The following is a 22,556-nucleotide window of genomic DNA, read 5'->3' as shown; positions in this document are numbered from 1 at the left end:
CTCTTTCGCTTGGACAGCGCCTGGGGTCTGGAGCCGCAGCTCTGCTCAGTTAGATAGTCCTCCCACCAGGGAGGCGGAGTCAACCGTGCCCGCTGATCAGCCGGCGGAAAGGCGAAGTCGCTCGCGGAGATTGACCCTCGCGGCTCCCCGTACTCGCTTCGCCTGCTGTGCGGAGGGCCGTGTTCCTGCGCGGAGGAGGCCTGGCGGGGCTGGGAGACCCCAACAGCGAAGAACTGGGAACTCGGGGACTCGGCCGGCGATCCCCGGGCGGGGGTCAGAGAAGGAGGAATGTGGGGCGGAAATGGTCGCCGTGGGGCGAGACAAGGCTGAGACGTGTAAGACCGAGAGAGACTCCCGATCCTGGTAGACAGGAGACCTGGGTTGTGGTTTGCGCTCTGCCGCGGACTCGCTAGATGACCGGTGGCAAATCGCTTTCCTGTTTTCCCCTCCGAACAATTGAGAAAGTTTCTGGCCAGAGTCCCCACGCAGCCCCTGTCTGGCTGGGTTCTTGCTGGATTGAGATCTCCCTTGACGTCCGCGCATCGCAGCCGGCGAGCACCGACTCTGGGACCCTCAAACTGGTCAATAGTTTTTGGGCGGGCGCCCTGGGATGACGACGCCTACGGCCGGGGCCGGGTAGGGACTGGAGCGGGCGGGGAGCGCCCAGCGGAAAGGCCGATGAAAGAACCAGCCTACCTGTGTATGCATTTATACTGAAAGTGTCGCTCCAATTTCTGGATTAAATATCTATTTAGCGTTTAAGCCCCAGCAAGCTTAAACTTAAAATTATTCCCTTTAATGTAGCTCCTTTCCTAAAGTGGGTGCACCATAAAAATTAACAACAAGGATCTACTGTATAGCACAGGGAGCTATATTTAGTATCTTGTACTAACAGAGGATGAGATGGTTAGATGGCATCACCGACTCTATGGACAAAAGTTTGAGGAGGTTCCGGGATTTGATGATGAACAGGGAAGCCTGGTGTGCTGCAATGCATGGGGTCACAAAGAGTCGGACACGACTGAGCAAGTGAACTGAACTGAATAATCTGTAATGGAAAAGAATCGGAAAAAGAATATATTCAGTTATGTAGATAGATAGGTAGATAGACTCAGTTGTGTCTGAGTCTTTGTGACCCCATAGACTGTAGCCCGTCAGGTTCTTCTGTCCATGGAATTTTCCAGGCAAGAATACTGGAGCAGGTTGCCATTTACTGCGCCAGTGGCTCTTCCCCACCCACAGTATCAAACCAGTGCCTCTTGCATCTCCTGCATTGCCAGGCAGATTCTTTACCACTAGTGCTATCTGGGAAGCCCATATATGTGTTATATATCTGAATCACTTTGCTATATACCAGAAAATAACAACATTGTAAATCAACTACATTTCGATTTTTTAAAATTATTTATTTATTTGGCTGTTCCAGGTCTTAGTCGACACATGCATGTTCTTTAGTTGCAGCATTCAAACTCTTGGTTGCAGCATGTGAGATCTCGTTCTCTGGCTAGTGATTGAACCCAAGCTGGCTGCATTGGGAGCATGGAGTCTTAGCCACTGACCACTAGGATAGCCACTACTTCCATTTTTAAAAAAATTTTAATTAACAAAATACAATAGGTGCACCATAAATACTTAATTTCAAAAGGATCCGTCTTTATAGGAAGGCCATTTCCTCAGGCCCAGCCATAAAGAACTTCCCTAATATTATTAGGAGTGACGTTATAACTTCTAGTACTTGCTCGTTTGACAGTTTCTGCTCATTTCTTTCTCTAATACAGATCGTGAATGTCCCTCATGGAGTCCTGGCAGGGCTCCAGCCAGAACTGAGCACTAGCAGGCATGTAAAGCTGGTCATGATTCAACACTGCTGGATTCAATTCAAGCCCAGTAATAGAAGAGCTTCCCTGAGCTCAGGGTCGCCGTACCTGCCAATCATCTTCCCAAGGTTGGTCGATGTGTGAGTGTTTTGTCATATGCAGAACACTTGAGAAGGTCAAGGGGGAAGGAGGGGAAAGGGAGGCAGATGCTGAGGCACCAGAGGACACAGAGAGAGTTGGTTCCTGAGCTGCTATAACTGGAGGGCACTGCCCTCCCCCTGTTACAGTGAGCCAGGTGTCCAGTCCAGCAATCAGGAGGTATTCTGGCTCTTGGTGTTAGGAACAGTCAGTGCATCCAGCTTCCTGACAAAGAGTCCATCTTGTTCCTGGCCTCCGGTTTGTAGGGAACCCAGATTGTGTTCTCTGAAGAGCTGACCTCAGAGCAATGCCACCTTTCTTTCTTAGTCAGCCTTTCTTAGTCAACTGGGGAATTCTCTGGTGGTCCAGTGGTTAGGACTCTGTGCTTTCACTGCAGAGGGCTGGGCTTCAATCCCTGGTTGGGGAATTAAGATTCTGCAAGCCACACAGTGCAGCCAAAAGAAAGGTAAACCAAGTCTGTGAGGTATACTATCCATCACCTGCCCACTTACCCAGATTCTTGTTGTGACAGGCACTCATGATGTCCACTTCTCCCATGGTGAGGTATGGGCCTGCCCAAATCACTTCCTGAGGTGGACTCATGGGAAGAAATACTTAGAGTTAGCTTCACTGGCCAGGAAGCTGCCAGATGTACAGTACTGGTGCTCACTGAGGAAGGGGGGGCATTGTGTTGCATTTTGAGTTTCTGTTAATACCATCATAGGAACCGAATTGAGTGTTAGGCCCTGCCAGGTCTGAGACCTGAGTAAAGCCTGAGCACTTCAGCTAAGACCACCCACCAATGTGTCACCCTAAATTATCCTCACCCTTTTGAGACACATGGACTTTCCTGGTGGCTCTGACAGTAAAGAATCTGCCTGTAATTCAGGAGACCTGGGTTTGATCCCTGGGTCTGGAAGATCCCCTGGAGGAGGGAAGGGCTGCCCACTTCAGTATTCTTGCCTGGAGAATTCCATGGACAGAGGAACCTACAAGCTACAGCCCATGGGATCACAAAGGGATGGACAAGACTAAGCGACTAACACTTTCACTTTTAGATAATTTCCCAGATCTCAGTAACTTCATTGTCAAAAACAGATCCCTGTAAAGCAGTTATCCACCAATTAAGAATTAATTTAAAAAGCAAATAGAAAAACAGATCCCTACCACTTACAGTGGTGCTGCCTCCTGGACACTGAGAAGCCAGCCCTTAAACTCCTGCAGGGACCCCTTCTTTCTGTCCCGTTACATGGATAGTAAGAGGCAGGCATTCACTAAGGCAGCATGTTTATTTGGAATATGTTTACAGCTGCTTGAAGATTTTTTTTTTTAATGATTTAAAATCCCATAATCATTTTATTTTTATTTATTTATTTGGCCATAGATCGTGGCATGTGGGATCCCTAACCAGGGATCAAACCAGTGCCTTCTGCATTTGAAGAGCAGAGTCCCAACCACTGGACCACCAGGGAGGTACCTGTTTGAAGATTTTTCAAGTCAGAGGCATAACTGAATGATGAAACTAGTTTTCTTCTTTAATCTTTTTTTTTTTTTTCAGGGCTGAGACTCCAGAGTGTGTCCTCAAGGACTTCTGTCAGGACTCACAGAAGCCTCCACCCTGGTGATGGCACACAGGGACTGTTTTCTCGTTCTTAGTCTGAATGACTGCCAAGAAGGAGGGCAACGGTAGAACAGTCAAATCCCAGGCTCTCCCCATAGCTTCTAATCTCAGACCTTGTTAAACTCCTTTCTGAGCCCAAGGACAAAAGTCACTTGAACAAATGAGTTTGAGTCATGAATGAAAACTCTCACTCTTTCCATGAGAAAGAATTAAGAGATGGACAGGTAAGCAAGCATATCCATTTGGGAAAGAAGGTGTTGGTATGGGATGTATTGTTAATAAGAGAGAGCATATATCAAGAGGGTGTGGACCTTTAGAAATGTGTAGGAAAAATTCTCTTTACAGTTCTCTTATTCTTTTAGAAGAAGCTCTTAGTTACTTCTGGATCAATTGCCTTTCCCAATGGTTTGCTTTCTAAGTAGGTTATAGGATTTGGGTTTGGATTTGCTTGGGTGGGAGAAAAGTTTCAATTGGAATCTCCCAGGAAATATATATTTCAATCAGTTTGGGTTGTTTACTGGCCCTTTCTCTCTCAAATACCCATTTTGACCTGTTTATCCTCAGGATCCCTAGTTCCATGTGGATATGTGTGAGCCTGGCAGCTTACCCTGTATTCCCCATGTTTCTCCCTACCTTCCCAGAAATGGTCTTAAATGCAGCCTTTGGGGTGCAGTGGCCAGAATGGGGACAAAGCCTGTGCTTTGGGAGTCCAGGGAGGTTTTCTTCACTGTCCTGAGACAGATGAACTGTTCTTCCAGAGAACATTTATCTTTGGATACTAGAGGGGAGAGAACGATGCGATGAGTCCTGAGCACACAGACTCCTACAGGGAGTTGTGCAGCACGGTGAATCACCAGATATCACTGAGAATGTATCTTGAGCCTTCGAGTGTGTCTGTTTGTGACCCCATGGACTGTAGTCCGCCAGGCTCCTCTGTCCATGGAATTTCCCAGGCAAGAATACTGGAGTAGGTAGCCATCCCCGTCTCCAGGGGATCTTTCTGACCAAGGGATTAAATCCTGGTCACCTGCATTGCAGGCGGATTCTGTACTGTCTGAGCCACCAGAGAAGCCCATTTTGAGCCTAGTCCTGTGCAGATGGTCTGAGAAATATAAAACAAGTATACAAGAAGAGTCTGACTGGGGAGACAGGTCTTTTGCAGAGGACCTTGTGCCACATACAGAGGCTATGGGACTTAGAGATCTGAGGAAACCCTCGTAACTGCAGGAAACCACTGTAGCTCAGCCACCCTGAGGAGATGGAACTGATCTTGAAGGGCCCAGAAAACACTGAGAAGGTGGAGGTGGGGGCGAGACCACATGACCCAAGGGCTGGAGGTGAGAGGAATTGCAGCAGTGTGTTCACTTTAGCTAAGTGGGAAATAATGGTGCTTAGACATCAGGAGGCCAGTTGTGGAGGAGTAGCTCTGCTGTGGTGTGTTTATGGGTTCATCCTTCTGGCAAAAATGAAGGCAAAAAGAAGTCAAAAAATCAAAGTTGTGTCTAAGGAGTGTTAGTTGGCAAAAATAAGTACGCGGGATTAGAGTAACAGGACAGTCTGGGATTCCAGGGCCTTGATATAACAATGATACCTTTGTTAGTTATTTTCCCGTAATTATTATTATTTTTCTTTTATCTGCCTTAGAGAAAATAATACTGCACATGGTTCAAAATCCAAAAGTATGAGGATGTACATATAGTGAATATATTCCACTCTTGTTCCCCAGCCACCCTGTTTTCCTGCTGAGGCAAAGTTAGTACTTCCTTGAAGACTATAATTCTGGAAATAGTCTCTATAAAGACAAGCAAATAGATTTATGTGGGGTTTTTTGGTTTTTTTTTTAGAAAATCCAATGATAAAGTATACTCTGCCCTTTGCTTTTTCACTTAATATAGTAATATCATGAAGATTGTTCCAAATCATTTATAAAGTACTTTCTTACTCTTTTTTTTAAATGGCTGTATAGGATCTCATTAAGTGGATATGCTTTAATTTATTTAAAATTAGTTCACTAGTGACAACTAGCTTTATCACGATGATCATTTTGAAATGTATAGAAACATCAAATCACTGTGTTGTGCGCTAGGAACTAACATCGTGTTGTAAGTGAATTATAACTCAAAAACAAACTTGTAGAAAAAGAGATTAGATTTGTGGCTACCAGAGATAGGGGAATGGGGAAAGGGGGATTAGATAGTGAAAAGGTGCAAACTTCCAGTTGGAAGATAAATAAGTACTCGGAATATAATGTACAACATGATAAAGGTAGCACTGCTGTATGTTAGAATGAAAGTTAAGAGAATAAATCCTAAGAGTTCTCATCACAAGGAAAAAAATGTTTTGTTTGTTTGTTGATGTAGTACCAATAGATGATGATGGATGATCGATAACCCTATCCTGGTCATCATTTCATAACATATATAAGTCCAGTCATGCTGTGCCCCTTGCCTCTTACACAGTGATGTATGTCAATTACATCTCGGTGAAACAGCGGGTGGGGGGGTTATAAATAGAGTAAAATAAAGTAAGAAGTCCATCAGTGGACATTCAGAGTTTTTCTAGCCTTTTGCTTTTATAAACAGTACTACCATGGATTTCCTTCATGGTCTAGTGGTTAAGAATCTGCCCACCAGTGCAGGGGACGTGGGTTTGATCCCTGGTCCAGGAAGATCCCACGTGCCATGGGGGCAGCTAAGCCCATGTGCCACAGCTACTAGAGCCCATGTGCCCTAGAGCTCATGTTCCACAACGAGAGAAGCCACCACAGCGAGAAGTCCTCGAACCACAGCTAGAGATGGCATGGCAACAGAGACCCAGTGCAGCCAAAACAAACGAACAAAAACAGACGAACAAAGCCATGAGTAACACTGTAAGCATGTCATTTTGCACACGGATGAGTATATATATTAGATAAATTCCTCAAATGCAGTTGCAGGCCCCAAATAGACACAGCATACATGATCGTGTCAGATATTATCAAGCCGGAGAGGTGGTAACAGTTCACTCTCCAGTGTCTACAGCTCTTGGTCCTTTACCCAGCATGGTGTTACCACGTTTTCTGATCTTTGATAACAAGGTAAGTGAAAAATGTTATTTCAAGAGTAGTTGTAGTTGACTTTAGTTGACATTTCTCTTGTTATGAGTAAGGTTGAGCATTTCTTCACATGTTTAAGAACTGTTTGTGTTTCCTTTTATGCAAACCATCTACATCCATGCCCATTTTTCTACTGGTTTCTTTTTTTTTTTTATCTTACTGACTTGTAGGATTTTATTTCATTTTTTAACATTAAAAGCATTAGGGCTTCCCAGGTGGCTCAGTAGTAAAGAATTTGCCTACAATGTGGGAGACCTGGGTTTGATCCCTGGGTCGGGAAGATCCCCTGGAGAAGGAAATGGCAACCCACTCCAATATTCTTGCCTGGGAAATCCCATGGACAGAGGAGCCTAGTGGGCTACAGTCCATGGAGTTGCAAAGAGTCAGACACAACTTAGCAACTAAACACCAAAGACAGGAAAATTAGCCTTGTGTTTTGATATGAGTTGCAAAAGGTTTGTTGGGTAGTTTTTAAGCTCCAGCAGGGGAAAGATTTGGCTGAGCAGAACATGAGGAAACCGCCTCACTCAACTTTACTTACTCAGAGCCCTGAGACTTTGAATGTGGCCAAGAAGTCTGTATGAGATTATATTAACATTAAGCTTTTTGCAGACCAGATTAAACAGGAGTTGTCCTTACAGTATTACCTGTAGTTGACTTCTCCAGGGTTAATCCATTGTGTGTGTGTTAAGGGAAAGGGTGTGCTGTTCAAGCTTTCATCTCTGGGGGACTGATACGTGCCTGAGAGACTGACTCGTTTGCCTTGCAGGTTGAAAGTGTATCTGCTGGGTCCTCTCCACCATGTGACAAGGACAGCAGTGCTCTTCTGGCTTTCAGAGGAATTTCTGTACGTACTGCCCACAGCCCCGTGTCTTCTGTCAGTAGGCGTTCGTGTAACATGCTGCTATGTGGTGCCGGGACACAGGATGGCACAGACCTTGCCCTCCAGTAGTACATACTTTGGGGGTAGGAGTGGGAGCAGACATGCAAAACAATCTGCCTAATCAGAAAATTGTTGTAATGAAGCAGAATATAAAGTGCAGTGGGGATGTCAACAGCTCACCACTATCTCAGTTGAGTAGATTTTTATCCATTTACTCTTCAAGGAGGGCATATACTTGTCCCTACGTTGCCCAACTTCTCCATCATAGTTGGTATTTTCCAGGTGCCTCTCATTAAGATTGGGCTTCCCAGGTGGCTCAGTGGTAAAGAACCCAGCTGTCAATGCAGGAGTGGGTTAAATCCCTGGGTAGGGAAGATCCCTTGGAGGAGGAAACAGCAACCCACTCCAGTATTCTTGCCTGGAAAATTCCATGGACAGAGGAGCCTGGAAGGCTACAGTCTGTGGGATCTCAAAGAGTCGACACAACTGAGCGACTGAGCATGCACTCATTAAGATTGGCTTTAACCAACCCATCTGGGAAGACAGATTCTAATGGCCTCCAGTTTCAAGAATATTTGGTACAGTGGGCAGTATGTATTTGTGTGGATAGGAGGACTTGGACTCCGCCCTCACACTGAAGGTCACCTGCCCCTACAGATCTCAGAGTTGAAGAACCACAGCGTCCTCCAGGCCCTGACAGCAGAGGCGAACGCCTGGGAGCCCCGTGGTAAGGTCCCCTTCAGGGCCCGAGGAGCCTGGGTGGGACTCAAGGCAGAGCTCGTGGGTCTTTCCTTTTCTTCCTTGAATTTCTTCCCTTGAATTTCTCTCACTACTTTTCCTATAGAATTTTATAGATTTATCCTTCTTCAAGGGAAACTAGAACTGACACTGGATTAGGAGTCAAGAGACCTGAGTTCATTCATTCTTTTTTAAGGGTTTTGTTTTTTTTTTTTCATGTGGATCATTTTTAAAGTCTCTTATTCAATGTGTTACAGTATTGCTTCTGTCGCATGTTTTGGTTTTCTGGCTGCAGTGCATGTGGGATCTTAGCTCCCTGACCAAGGATAAAACCCACACATACCCTCTGCTTTGGAAGGTGAAGTCTTAACCACTGGACTGCCAGGGAAGTCCTGAGAGACCTGAATCCTAACTTGGTCCCCAAAGTCCTGCTAGTGACTTACTTGCCTTTTGGAAAAATTATACTATCTCTGTGTCTACAGTGGAGGTATCAGTATTTCCTTTGTCCTCTGAAGGATGTTGTGATACTGAAATGATACAGAGTAGATGAAAAGGCTTTGAAAAGTTAATCTTGTTTTACCTGCTTGACATGGGGCTTCCTATACTCTATTTAAAGCTCACTCTGCCTGCTAATATAACGCACAAGGAAGCACACTCCACCAATTCAGAAGGACCACTTCTGGAGTCACATGTCTCTGGCTTAAGTCTTAACTCTTTCACCCACCAGCTCCATGAGCCAGAGTGAGGAACTTAATCTTTCTAACCCTTGCTTTACTTATCTGTAAAACCAGGGTTATATCAGAACCTGTATGATATAAATTTTATAAGGATTAAACGAGATAATGGAAAGTGCTTAGCACACAGAATCATAGCACTCACTGGTGTGTTTTGTTATCTTAAAATCTTGCAAACTGAATGTGTAATCTCCAAGAATATGGGAGTCTATTAAAAATATTCCAGTGTAGAAAAATTATTTGAAGGTCTCAGAAGTTTCTTTTTTTTTTTTAAAGAGAACCATTTTTTAAATTTTATTTTTAATTGGATAATTATTACTTTACAGTGTTGTGTTGGTTTCTGCCACAAACATGAATCAGTCACAAGTATACATATATCCCCTCCTTTTGAATCTCCCTCCCCTGCCCTACCATATGGATATTAAATTTGTTACAACATTGCTCCTGTTTTATGTTTTTGATTTTTTTGGCCTTCGGGCGATCCCAACCAGGGATCCAACCCATACCCTTTGTGTTGGAAGACAAAGTCTCAATCACTATGATGGCCAGGGAAGTCCCTATAAAGTTTCTTTTAATTGAATTTTGTCTTTACCACGTGTTGGCAGACCTAACATTGATTAGAGATGTTGCCTCAAATGCCAAAATGTCTTCTGTTTCAGTACAACTGGCAGTTCTGTGCCAGATATTCTTGATCATATTGAGCAGTTACACTGGACTTCCCAGGTGGTAAAGTGGTAAAGAGTCCGCCTGTCAGTGCAGGAGACGCAGGACACTGAGGTTCGATCCCTGAGTCAGAAAGATCCCCGGAGAAGGAAATGGCAACCCACTCCAATATTCTTTCCTGGAAGGTTTCGTGGACAGAGGAGCCTGGCAGGCTACAGTCCTGAGGTCACAAAAAGTTGGATATGACTGAGTATGTGTACATACGTGTTTGAACAATTACATTTTTTTTTTCAGACAGCACTCAGCTAATTTAAATTAATAGGCTGACTAAATCAGTAGTGCCGTTTACTATGTGAATAAAGAGAAAAGGGCTTAAGTAAAGGAGGTAATTGACAAAAGGAAAAATGATAAAGAGCCATACTAACGTGAACTGGCTTTGTCTTCCTGGAGATTTGGAAGCTCCATGCTTTTCTGTTCGTGTGGAGAAAGCAGTATTTACATCAGGATTGTGTGCAGAGGTGGGGGTTGTCTCCCTGAGTCCTAAAAGAACTAGGAAAGGAGCAATATGCTCTTACATGGGTTGGGTGTTTGTCTCTAGTTCGGGCACCAGATTGAAGTTGCCCCTTGAGACCGTGTGCTTCCTCTTACTTGGATTCCTATCACAGTAAACTCCCACACCCTTGCCCATGAGGTTCCTACTCCTGGTGCACGGCCTTTGACCAACTTGTTTATAGGCAAGGATGCATGGGGTAAAAGATTAATTGCATTGTGATAATCTGAAGGTTAACTCAGTGAGGCTGGATGTAGATGAGGGGTGAAGGGTGGGGGAACTCTTGTCATCCTGATAAGCGTCCATGGCTGCCATTCCACTTTCCTTGTTCAACCCCTTTGTCGTTGTAGCTCACTTGCCAAGGGTCCAGCGTGCTGGACATAAGTCTTTATTTTCCTCATGGTCCCGGGTCAAATATCCTGTGTTCTGTTGAAGCTACCTAGTTTGGAAGCCCTGTTGTACCATCTGCTGCCCCGGGCAAGGACTGGCAAGAGTCCAGATCCATCTCATCTGCTACCACCATCCACAATCCTGCTAGACCGGAGTCCACAACTGTGTCGGCCCTGCTAGCTGAGGCGCACTGAGCAGGCGACCTTGGGCCACGTGCTCCCCTAGACTCTGTTCTCATAGTAATCTCAAGAGAGATTACAGATGGTTGAGTAACTTGCCTGAAGAAGCACAGCTTGTGAGTGAGCTAAAAAGTTCACAAGCCATTTGTCTCTACAGGGTGCTTTCACTGTGGTCCCCTCCTGCTCCCCAGCAGCCTCCTCAGCCTCGTTATCCATTAGTGTTTTGAGTTTGGGGTAGGTTTTTCTTTAATTTTCCAAGTGTGTATTGGTCGCTGAGTCATGTCTGACTCTACGCCCTATGCACTGTAGCCCACCAGATTCCTCTATCCATGGGATTCTCCAGGCAAGAATACTGGAGTGGGTTGCCATTCCCTTCTTCAGGGGATCTTCCCAACCCAGGGATCAAACCCAGGTCTCCTGCATTGCAGGTGGATTCTTTGCCATCTGAGCCACTAGGGAAGCCCTTTTGCAAGTGTACTTCCAAAACAGTTCACTGTCACAGAAATTCCTCAGCCCTGGTTGCAAGGCAGAGGGGAGCTGTCCTAACTTGCTTACACTATCCAGGCTGGAAGGCTCACCAGTTTGGTTTGAACAGAAGCCTCCCCATCCTCCCCACTGTTTGCCTGTGTCCTCTTTAGCAAAGGGGAAAAGCCAGTGACAGCCATGACACCAGAATTCGGTCCAGAGAGTGGCAGCTGTGGTGTGGAGTAAAGGGCTGTGCAGTGATTATAGAGAGCCTGTCCTGCAGCTGTTTTTTTCTTCTGTCCCCCCTCCTTTCATTGTGCTTTTCATTCATTCCTCAAACATTCATTATGAGGACTTTCCTGGTGGTCCAGTGGTTAGGACTCCATACTTCCACTGCAAGGGGCACAGGTTTGATCCCAGGTAATTGGGGAACTAAGATCCTGCATGCCAGCCGGTGTGGCCAAAAATAGCAACAAAAACATTCATGGTGCACCCATTGAACCCCAAGAACCCTGCCCTCCTGTAGCTCCCAGTGCAGTGGGCAGGACAGTTACCACACTGTGACAAGAACAGGGTGTCGGGAACTCTCATGGTGCTGCTCCTAAAAGCAGATTCCAGAGGCTGAAGAAGGTGCCAGGGGAGGGTGGTGCTGGAGTTGGCTGCATGCTGAGATGGAGCTGCGCCAGGAGAGGTTGGAGCTGAAGGTGGGTTGGGGTTTCATTGTGAGAATTACGAAGAATCCCTAGAGGGTTCCATGCAGCGGGCTGGCATCAGGTCTGGCCTTTTTGAAAGCTCACTTTGGCAGCTGTCTGGCAAGACAGGCAGATAAGGCCAGGGGCTACAACAGTGATCCAGACATACATAGATCTCAGGGGATGTCCTTGTCTCACTATTGCAGTTGTGAGTACAGAAGTCCTCCAAGCCCAAGAAGAATGGGAAGCTGTGGAGAGCATCCACCCAGAGACAGGTAACTAGAGGAATGGCACCCTTTCCACACAGCCTGCTGCCACTAAAGGCACTGTCTACCCACGAGGCTGATGCTCTGTTTGGGATTAGGAGACAGAATTCCTGAGTGTTCTCATTTTTGATATGTGACATAGAATAAAACCTCTTTTCCCACTTCAAAGGTGATGCCCTCCAACCTCTGGAGGAAAGGGAGGTGAATGCCACGGGGTCTGAGAGAAGACGAGGAGGACCATGGTCAGGGTCAGCTTCTGCAGGGTGATGAGGTCGGGCAGAGGATGGAGCTGGGCAGCCAGGACCCCTGTATCAGGTTGAGCAGATGGTTCACTGTACAAGGAAATCTCTGGAGATGGAGGTTGAAGTCGTCTGCTGGAAGGCACTGGGGGCTGTCAGAACTGTGTCTCGTTCCTTTGGGAGGTTTAGGTGGAGCTGTGGGAGGGGAGAACTGAGACCTAAATCTAGCCTGAGCCCCACTTGAGCACCTGGAGAGACGTTTCAGGGGCTGTATCAGCCGTCACCTGAACTGCTGGTTGACGAGTTAATTCCCTGGAGCAAAGGCTGGAGGAGAGGTCATTCATCTCCAGGGCATGAGAAGGCGAAGTAGAAACCGGGAAAGGCCCCTAGACAGACCTGTCGCAAGCTTCTGTGTGGGTACCTCCTCCAGGCAGTGACGCACCCCACTCACAGATGAGTGGACTTGGGGGCTCCTACAGATCAGCTTCTACTCTGCAGGGCTCAGCTTGGTCCACCTCCACACAGCCAGCTCTGAAAGGGAGTCCGCCCTGTGAATAACACCAGCCCCCTGACACCGGGTTGGTTGTAGCTGTAGGTGTCTGACACTGACAGCTGGAAGCCTGTGCTGGGCTTAGAGGTGACAACCAGAAGGCCCTTGGTACATGTTTGTTGATAGAGTGGCTCCTGTCACAAGTCTTGGAGTGTCTTCCCTTTTGCCACAGGGAGCCGGGCCAGCATGGACCAGCCTGGGCAGCTCATCTCCTTCAGTGAGGCCCTGCAGCATTTCCAGACAGTGGACCTCTCCTCCTTCAAGGTATGACACCAGGGGGGCACTGGGGTCTCGAGCAAAGCGTTTTCTTCCCCCAAGCTAGGTTTCTACCCCATCAGGATAGGCCACGGGAAGATCCCCTGGAGAAGAGCATGGCAACCCACTCTAGTATTCTTGCCTGGAGAATCCCCATGGACAGAGGAGCCTAGCGGACTACAGTCCATGGAGTTGCAAAGAGTTGGACACAACTGAGTGACTAAGCAGAGGATAGGGCACTGGGCAGGCAAGAGGGAAGCTTCCAGTTGAGGGCTCTTTCCCAACTCAGAAATCTCAGGGTACAGAATCACAGGTGGCTGAGGACCCAGGTGTCATGTGGTCTCAGGGACTGTGTCCCCGGAGCTCTAATGGTCCTGTCTTATGGGGGTCCTTGGAGCTGCTGCCCACTCTCCCATCCTAGGGATTGCGGGGACGGGGGGGGGGGGGTCTGGAATCAGATGCTAGGAAGCAGGGTAGCCTGTCCAGAGAGCTGAGTGATTCATGGCCAATATAGGAAAATTTTCCATATCCTAGAGGAACTAGAAGCTCTTTGGGAATTTAAAAAATATGTGGGGTTGGAAAAAGAGTGCTAAGGAAATGAAAAGCTGGCAGACATCTTGAGTGCCTAGTGGTAAGTTTGCTGCTGCTGCTGCTAAGTTGCTTCAGTCGTGTCTGACTCTGTGCGACCCCATAGACGGCAGCCCACCAGGCTCCCCAGTCCCTGGGATTCCCCGGGCAAGAACACTGGAGTGGGTTGCCATTTCCTCCTCCAATGCAGGAAAGTGAAAAGTGAAAGTGAAGTTGCTCAGTCATGTCCGACTCTTAGCGACCCCATGAACTGCAGCCCACCAGGCTCCTCCGTCCATGGGATTTTCCAGGCAAGAGTACCAGAGTCAGGTGCCATTGCCTTCTCCGGGTGGTAAGTTTAGAGGACTGTGAATTCAAATGTTCAACCAAAGCCTGGCTCGAAGAGAGAGGCTGAAGATAGGAATCAGACTGATCCCAGAGGGCCGGAACCTGCTGAAATCAGAGTATCCTAAGCCCTGCAGCAGTGGCTCTGAACACGAAGGCATCAGCAGGAGCTGGTGTAGCCAGTGCTGCTGTGGTGTGGACAGAAGGTGCCAGCTACCCCTCAGGGGTATCCAGCTCCAAGAAAGTGCCCTAGACTCCCCTTCTCACCGACTGTCTTATCCTGGAAGTTGAGAGGGCTGTTAGACTGTATGTCTTTTACAGAGAGAGACAAACACAGACATAACAAAGGGTGGAAGCAGCCCTGCTGGGAGACCTGGCCTGGCATCTGTGTGTCTGTCTGTCTATCAGATGCCAGTCCCCATGGCCAGTCCCCTCTAGCTTCCTTGGAAGTCAGTGACAGAGCCATTTCTGGAAAAGCCCAGAGGCTAAATACTGACTGATATAGGCTAAATACAGGCTGATTAGATCTGGGCTTAGGGACATCTCTTTCTGGTTACAAAGAACCTGAGAGCTGGAAGAACCTGTCCCTAGAGATTTTTTTTTTTTTTTTAATCTTTATTGAATTTGTTACAGTATTGCTTCTGTTTTATGTTTCGGTTTTTTGGCTTGGAGGCATGTGGGATCTTAGCTGTCCAACTAGGGCTCAAACACCCCAACCAGGACCCACACCCCCTGCAACGGAAGGTGAAGTTCTAACCACTGAACCGCCAGGGAAGTCCCTTGGAGATTTATTAATAGCAGATGCTTCACAGCTTCTGCCCTGTTTCCCTGGCTCAGAGGCCAGCCAGTTAGTTGGGAACTATTCGTTTCTACAAGACCAGTCCTGTACTGATTGATCCTCATGGTAAGTTCATGAAAGCAAGTGAACTCAGCACTCTGCCCACTCCTGCACCTTTCTCCCCAGAAAAGAATCCAGCCCACCATCCGAAGGACCGGGCTTGCTGCCCTCCGGCACTACCTCTTCGGGCCTCCGAAGCTCCACCAGGGCCTCCGTGAAGAAAGGGACTTGGTCTTGACCATCGCTCAGTGTGAGTGCACGGCCGCAAAGCAGAGAGAACGGTTTGTCCATCCTGTGACTGAGACTAAACCGAGGCTCTTGCATTCACCATGTTGTGGGGAGGGCCAGGTGTGGGCGTCCAGGCCGGGTCTGTCTTGGCTGTGCGTTCTCTGGGAAGCACTCAGTCCTTCCCTGAGGGCCAATTCAGCAGAGCATGCATGTGTTTGGGGGCAGGTGGCCTGGATAGCCAAGACCCCATGCACGGCCGAGTCCTGCAGACCATCTATAAGAAGCTGACTGGCTCCAAGTTTGACTGTGCCCTCCACGGAGACCACTGGGAAGATCTGGGCTTTCAGGGTAAGAGAGAGAAATGGTTCATCTCCCTGACTCCTTATTCCAAGACTAGCATGAGAACCCAGATAGTCCTCTTCCTGTTACGCCAGCACCATGAGACGGGATATCTGGGGCAAAGCATTCCAGGAAGAGGGGACAGCTAATGCAAAGGCCCTGAAGTGAAATGTGTGTAACTCTTTTTTGAGAAAAAACAGTGGCAGAAGTGGACAAGAATTGTTCACTCGGGGCCTTGCAGGCCAGTGTAAAACGTGTACTCTTAGTGGAATGGAAAGCATAGGAGTGGTATGATTTAGAATCCAGTGGTTTTTTTTTAAATTAATTAATTAATTTAGTCGCTCAGATTCTTAGTTGCAGCACGTGGAATCTTCAGTCTTCCGTGTAACACACAGGAACTTTGAGCTGTGGTATATGGAATCTTGTTCCCTGACCAGGGTTCCAAGCCAGGCCCCCTGCATTGGGAGCTTGGAGTCAGCCACTGGACCACCAGGGAAGTCCTCTAGTGTTTTCTTTTTGCTCTTTTCTTTTAGTGTTAATGAAAATTGTGTTTTACATTATTTCACTTCTTGAGTGAAACAAAATTATTTCACCTGTTTTTGAATTGTCCATTTTTTTTCTAAACCATATATAAAATTACATTTATATAAAACAGGAAAACATCTTGATTTGAAAAGGAAACTTTATATGCTCAAAATTTATTTGTGCTCTGTTGGTTTTGACAGTGTGTTTAAGTCCCTTTACCGTCCCTCATCTATAATATAACTGACTTGGACATGGAGAGTCACATCAGTGTTATGATTTTTCTTTCAACCATTAATTTAAATAATTCAAGAGGAAAAGGAAATTCTGTTGTATTTACCCATATGTTTACTCTATCCCTTATTCTTTCTTCCTTTCTGATCTTCTAAGATTCCTTCTTTTTTCACTTCCTTCTGTTTCAGGAACTTCCTTTAGCCACTTTCTAAAGTAGGTCAGCCAGCATAAATCCTCTTAGCCTTCCTTCATGTGAAAATGTCTCGATTTCCCCTTTACTCCTGAAGGATGATTTCTCTGAATATAGAATTCCAGGTTGACAGATCTTTTCTTTCATCCCTTGAAAATAAATAGGCTGCTTCCTTTTGGCTTCCATAGCTTCTGATGAGAATTCTGCTGGCACTTGAATTATTGCTTCTTGGTAGATGAGGAGTGGTTTGTCTCTCTACTTTCAAGGTCTTTTTTGCTCACTTTTTTTCTTTTGTTTGTAGGAGTGTGACTATGGTATGTCTTAGTGGAGATTTCTTTGGGTTTATCCTATTAGGGTTTTGCTCAGTTTCTTGGATCTGTAGGTTTATGTCTTTGGCCAAATTTGGTAAATTATCAGCCATTATTGCTTTGAGTACTTTTTTCAGCCCTTCTCTTTCTCCTTTCTTGTATAATTCCGACCCCACGGGTGCTAGATCTTCTGTTACTGTTCCTCTTAGTCCCGGAGGCTCTGTTCGTTTTAAGGGGATATCTGTATAGCAGCAGCAGCTGTATAGCCCAGAGGTCTCCAAGGCGCTGTTCATTCTGTTTTGTTTTTTCTCTCTCTGTTGTTCAGAGTGGGCTGTTTATATTGTTCCGTCTTCAAGTTCACTGGTTCTTTCCTCTGTTGTCTCTATTCAGCTGTTGAGCCCACCCAATGAGTTTTTAATTTTAGTTATTATAGTTTTCGGTCCTAAAGTTTCTGTTTGGTTCTTTATATCTGATATTTCTTTACTGAGACCTTTATCAAAGGCATTTGTATAAAAGGCATTTGCCTTTTACCAAAGGCATTTGTAGGTTTCTATTGTTGCTGCAGAAAATGACCACAAATTTAGTGGTTTAAAACAATCAAGGAAAAAAAAAATAAAATAAAATAAAACAGTACAAGGGACTTCCCTGGCAGCTCAGCAGTTAAGGCTCTGTGCTTCCAATGCAGGGGCCACAGATATGATCCCTGGATGGGTCCCACATGCTGTGCAGTACAGCCCAAAAAGAAAAAAGACCCACAGATTTACCACCTTCTAGTTCTGTAGTTGAGAAGTCTGACACAGTCTCTCTGAGGCAAGATCAAGGTCACAGCAGGGCTGTATTCCTTTTTAGACTCTCCAGGAGAGAATCTATTTCCTTGCCTTTTGCACCTTCTAGAGGCCTCCCACATTCCTCCTCCTTCAAAGCCAGGAACACAGCATCTCTCAGAGCTGAATCTGTCCTCGCATCCTTCTTCCTGATGCTGTGTTTCTACCTCCCTGTCACACGTTTAAGGATTTTTCTGACTACATTCAATTCAGTTCAGTTGTTCAGTCATGTCTGACTCTTTGAGACCCCATGAACTGCAGCACACCAGGCCTCCCTATCCATCACCAAGTTCCGGAGTTTACCCAAACTCATGTCCATTGAGTCGGTGATGCCATCCAACCATCTCATCCTCTGTCGTCCCTTTCTCCTCCTGCCCTCAATCTTTCCCAGCATCAGGGTCTTTTCAAAAGAGTCAGCCCTTTGCATCAGGTGGCCAAAGTATTGGAGTTTCAGCTTCAATATCAGTCTTTCCAATGAACACCCAGGACTGATCTCCCTTAGGATGGACTGGTTGGATCTCCTTGCAGTCCAAGGGACACTCAAGAGCCTTCTCCAACACCACAGTTCAAAAGCATCAAATCTTCAGCACTCAGCTTTCTTTATAGTCCAACTCTCACATCCATACATGACTATTGGAAAAACCATAGCCTTGACTAGACATACCTTTGTTGACAAAGTAATGTCTCTGCTTTTTAATATGCTATCTAGGTTGGTCGTAACTTTCCTTCCAAGGAGTAAGTTTTCTTCCAAGGAGTAAGCGTCTTTTAATTTCATGGCTTCAGTCACCATCTGCAGTGATTTTGGAGCCCCCCAAAATAAAGTCAGCCACTGTTTCCACTGTTTCCCCACCTATTTGCCATGAAATGATGGGACCGGATGCCATGATCTTAGTTTTCAGAATGTTGAACTTTAAGCCAACCTTTTCACTCTCCTCTTTCACTTTCATCAAGAGGCTCTTTAGTTCTTCTTCACTTTCTGCCATAAGGGTGGTGTCATCTGCATATCTGAGGTTATTGATATTTCTCCCGGCAGTCTCGATTCCAGCTTGTGCTTCTTCCAGCCCAGTGTTTGTCATGATGTACTCTGCATATAAGTTAATAAGCAGGGTGACAATATACAGCCTTGACGTACTCCTTTTCCTGTTTGGAACCAATCTGTTGTTCCATGTCCATTTCTAACTGTTGCTTCCTGACCTGCATACAGGTTTCTCAAGAGGCAGGTCAGGTGGTCTGGTATTCCCATCTCCTTCAGAATTTTCCAGAGTTTTTTGTGATCCATACAGTCAAAGGCTTTGGCATAGTCAATAAAGCAGAAATATATATTTTTCTTGAACTCTCTTGCTTTTTTGATGATCCATCGAATGTTGGCAATTTGATCTCTGGTTCCTCTGCCTTTTCTAAAACCATCTTGAACATCTGGAAGTTCACGGTTCACATATTGGTGAAGCCTGGCTTGGAGAATTTTGAGCATTACTTTACTAGCCTCCCTGGTAGCTCAGCTGGTAAAGAATCTGCCTGCAATGCAGGAGACCCTGGTTCGACTCCTAGGTTGGGAAGATCCACTGGAGAAGGGATAGGCAACCCACTCCAGTATTCTTGGGCTTCCCTGGTGGCTCAGCTGGTAAAGAATCCACCCGAAATGCCGGAGACCTGGAATCAATCACAGGTTTGGAAAGATCCCCTGGAGAAGGGAACAGCTACCCATTCCAGTATTCTGGCCTGGAGAATTCCATGGACTGTGTAGTCCGTGGAGTCCTAAAGAGTTGGACATGACTGACTACACTGGGCCCAGCCAAATAGCCGCAGCCTTCATTCTGACTGTAATCTTGATTCCCCCTTGCTGTGCAGCCTTTTATTTTGTATTGGGGTATAGCCAATTAACAATGTTGTGATAGTTTCAGATGAACAGCAAAGGGAGTTAGTCATACATATATGCGTATCCATTCTCCCCCAAACTCCCCTCCCATCCAGGCTGCCACATAACACTGAGCAGAGTTCCCTGTGGTATACACTAAGTCCCGTTTGATTATCCATAGCAGTGTGTACATGACCATCCCAAACTCTATCCCTTCCCCCAGCAATGTTGCTGTCTATTAATTGTCTTTTGTCATTCAACTTGAGATTTCCCTAGTTCTTGGTGTAATGAGTGATTTTTTTATTTTGTCCTAGACATTTGGGGTAGGATATAATGACACTGTGGATCTTCTTTAAATCTTCTATTGTAGCAGGCCTCCTCTGACACTGGGCAGTGGGAGACAGGTGATATCACCTCATTATTGCCAGGTGGGGATAGAAATCCAAGTATCCCACTGAGCCTCCACTAGTACCACTGGCTGGGAGGGGCAGGGGTGCCTCACTGCTGTTACATGTCACCTCCCCTGACATCCCATAGAGAGAGGTGGGCTCCTTGGCACCAGGGAAGGATAAAAGTCCATCCCCTGCATCTCTGACTGCCCTGGCAGAGCTGAGGGCCACCTCATTGCAGTCAGTTAGAGGAAGTCTAGATTCTCCACCTGGGCTGTGATCAAGGTCATTGACTCAGGGAGCAGGGATTTCACTGTTATTGTTGTTCAGTCACTCAGTTATGTCGAAGTCTTTGGGACCCCATGGACTGTAGCACACCAGGCTTCCCTGTCCTTCACTATCTCCCAGGTTTGCCCAAGTTCATGTCCATTGAGTCGGTGATGCCATCCAACCATCTTATCCTCTGTCATCCCAGAGTTCTCCTTTTATCTTCAGTCTTTCCCAACGTCGGGGTCTTTTCCAATGAGGCGACTCTTCGCATCAGGTGGCCAAAATACTGGAGCTTCAGCTTCAGCTTCAGTCCTTCCAATGAATATTCAGGGTTGATTTCCTTTAGGATTGTCTGGTTTGATCTCCTTGCTGTCCAAGGGTTTCATTAAACTCCCTCAGTTTTCTCTTGGTTTTTGTCTTAGGAACAAATCCAGCCACAGACCTCAGAGGAGCAGGCTTCCTTGCCCTCCTGCATCTCCTGTACCTGGTGATGGACTCAAAGACTTTGCTAATGGCCCGGGAGATTCTCCGCCTGTCTCGTCATCATATCCAGGTGGGGCTTTGGTGAGAAGCCAGCAGAGAAGGCTGCAGGGCTAGGACCTGGGCACAGGGCTGTCCTGAGTAGGGGGACAGCTTCTCGGGTAGATCTCCAGTTGCTGATGGCCCTCAGGACAGCTGAGGCAAGCAGGCATGGGCACCCGCATTCCCCTGACCTGGCTGGAGCCCGAGCTCCGCCACTCATTAGTGTGTGTCTCAAGCCAGCGCCTCAGCTGCTCAGAGCCCTGGTTTCTGCATCCATAGAGAGGAGCTCATGGAAACTTCAGCCGTGTAGTTGGGGAAGTTCAGTGCGGTAATGTGCACAAGCACAGGACACAACCCTGGTGTCAGTGTTTCATCGTGCTGCCCTCCCAACTCTGGTGTGTTCTCCTGGCCCTGGGGGAGGGCGCATTCAGCCTTCATGTGCCCAGAGGAAAGGTTTTGCCTCCCAGGGCTGGGTGACACATATGAGCTTACGAAAGCTCAGGAGTGGCTCCTATAGCCCTCAGGTTCTATCCAGGCCTCTCTTCAGGGTTTTCCCCTGTAGTAAAGGTGGTAGTCCCCCGATTTTAGACAACAAACTTGACCTGTTTCCTGCCATTCGTCTATCCCAGATTCATGGGGCCTGGAATTCATTCATTGACTAAACAGATATTTATTCAGCATTCCCTGTGCTAGTAATTGTTCTTGGTGCTTGGGATGCATCAATGAGATCCATCTAGCAGGGAGGACGAGACAGTAAGTCTAATACATAAATAAATCATAGGGTATGTTAAGTGCTAAGTAGGCAAGGTTGGGAGAACATGAGTGGATTACAGTGGTTTTTTGTTTTGGGGTTTTTTGGCTGCACTGAGTCCTCATTGCAGCATGGGGGCTTTCTCTGGTTGGAGAACATGGGTGGATTACGGTGGTTTTTTGTTGGGGGTTTTTGGCTGCACTGAGTCCTCACTGCAGCATGGGGGCTTTCTCTAGTTGGGAGAACATGGGTGGATTACGGTGGTTTTTTTGTTTGGGGTTTTTGGCTGCACTGAGTCCTCACTGCAGCATGGGGGCTTTCTCTGGTTGGGAGAACATGGGTGGATTACGGTGGTTTTTTGTTTGGGGTTTTTGGCTGCACTGAGTCCTCAACTGCAGCATGGGGGCTTTCTCTGGTTGCGGCGCAGCCTCGGTAGTTGCAGCTTGCAGGCTCTCTAGTTGCAGCACTTGGGCTTTGTTGCCCTGCAACATGTGGGACCTTAGTTCCCCAACCAGGGATCAAACCCACTTCCGTCCCCTGCATTGGAGGCAGATTCTTAACCATTGGACCACCAGGGAAGTCCTAGGATTACAGTTTTCATGGGATATTAGGGTAGCTCTCATGAGAGGGTGAGAGTTAAACCATGCCTTGAAGTTGGGGGGATGGATGTTAGCCAAGCTGGTATTTAGAGGAAGAACATTCCATGCAAAGGAAGCATCGAGAGCAGAGGTTCCAGGAAGGAGTGTGTCTGGCATGGGAGGGAATGGCAGGAGGCCAGAAGGAGCTGCCAGGACAGTGGGAAGGAGGTGATGGGGTAACAGGGACCAGATGGTGTCGGACCTGATAGACTGTGATGAGGACGTTCGCTTTTACTCTGAGTCAAATGAGGGTTTTGAACAGCCTGGAGTGACGGTCCAACTTACATTCTTTAATGCATCCTGCCAGCCAGTGGGTTGAGAGTGGTCTCCCGTGAGGACTTTCACAGTCAAGCTAGAGGTGATGGTGGTTTGGTCCAGAGTATTTTTCAGAGGAAGTAGGAAGTAATCAGATCCTGGGTATAGAATCTTAGAGAATACACCCAGCATATTTTTGAATGGATT

General features: G+C 46.7%; 1 protein-coding gene across 7 annotated transcripts in view; it reads left to right on the top strand.

Moving 5' to 3' along the window:
* Nucleotides 1-243: 243 nt before the first annotated feature.
* ELMOD3 (ELMO domain containing 3) overlaps nt 244-22,556 on the top strand; it is a 33,489-nt gene continuing 11,176 nt past the window's right edge. For 2 of the 7 annotated variants that reach the window (XR_009739429.1, XM_061432700.1), the window contains exons 1-11: nt 244-335; nt 1,779-1,945; nt 3,514-3,800; nt 6,512-6,652; nt 7,440-7,517; nt 8,211-8,280; nt 12,171-12,239; nt 13,192-13,283; nt 15,151-15,274; nt 15,478-15,600; nt 20,606-20,736. Coding sequence is in view for 6 of the 7 variants with exons in the window: in XM_061432700.1 (XP_061288684.1) it covers nt 3,750-3,800; nt 6,512-6,652; nt 7,440-7,517; nt 8,211-8,280; nt 12,171-12,239; nt 13,192-13,283; nt 15,151-15,274; nt 15,478-15,600; nt 20,606-20,736 (879 nt within the window). In the remaining variant the exon portion in view is untranslated. Of the gene's footprint in view, nt 336-544; nt 637-1,778; nt 1,946-3,339; nt 3,429-3,513; nt 3,801-6,511; nt 6,653-7,439; nt 7,518-8,210; nt 8,281-12,170; nt 12,240-13,191; nt 13,284-15,150; nt 15,275-15,477; nt 15,601-20,605; nt 20,737-22,556 lie in introns of those variants that run through there. The other 5 variants (XM_061432702.1, XM_061432705.1, XM_061432701.1 and 2 more) reach the window with 5 other exon arrangements.

Source organism: Bos javanicus, chromosome 11 (genome assembly GCF_032452875.1).
Source record: "Bos javanicus breed banteng chromosome 11, ARS-OSU_banteng_1.0, whole genome shotgun sequence".
In the NCBI taxonomy this organism is placed as follows: domain Eukaryota; kingdom Metazoa; phylum Chordata; class Mammalia; order Artiodactyla; family Bovidae; genus Bos; species Bos javanicus.
The sequence above is the reverse complement of the archived record's forward strand: the minus strand, read 5'-3'. Positions and strand labels throughout refer to the sequence as shown.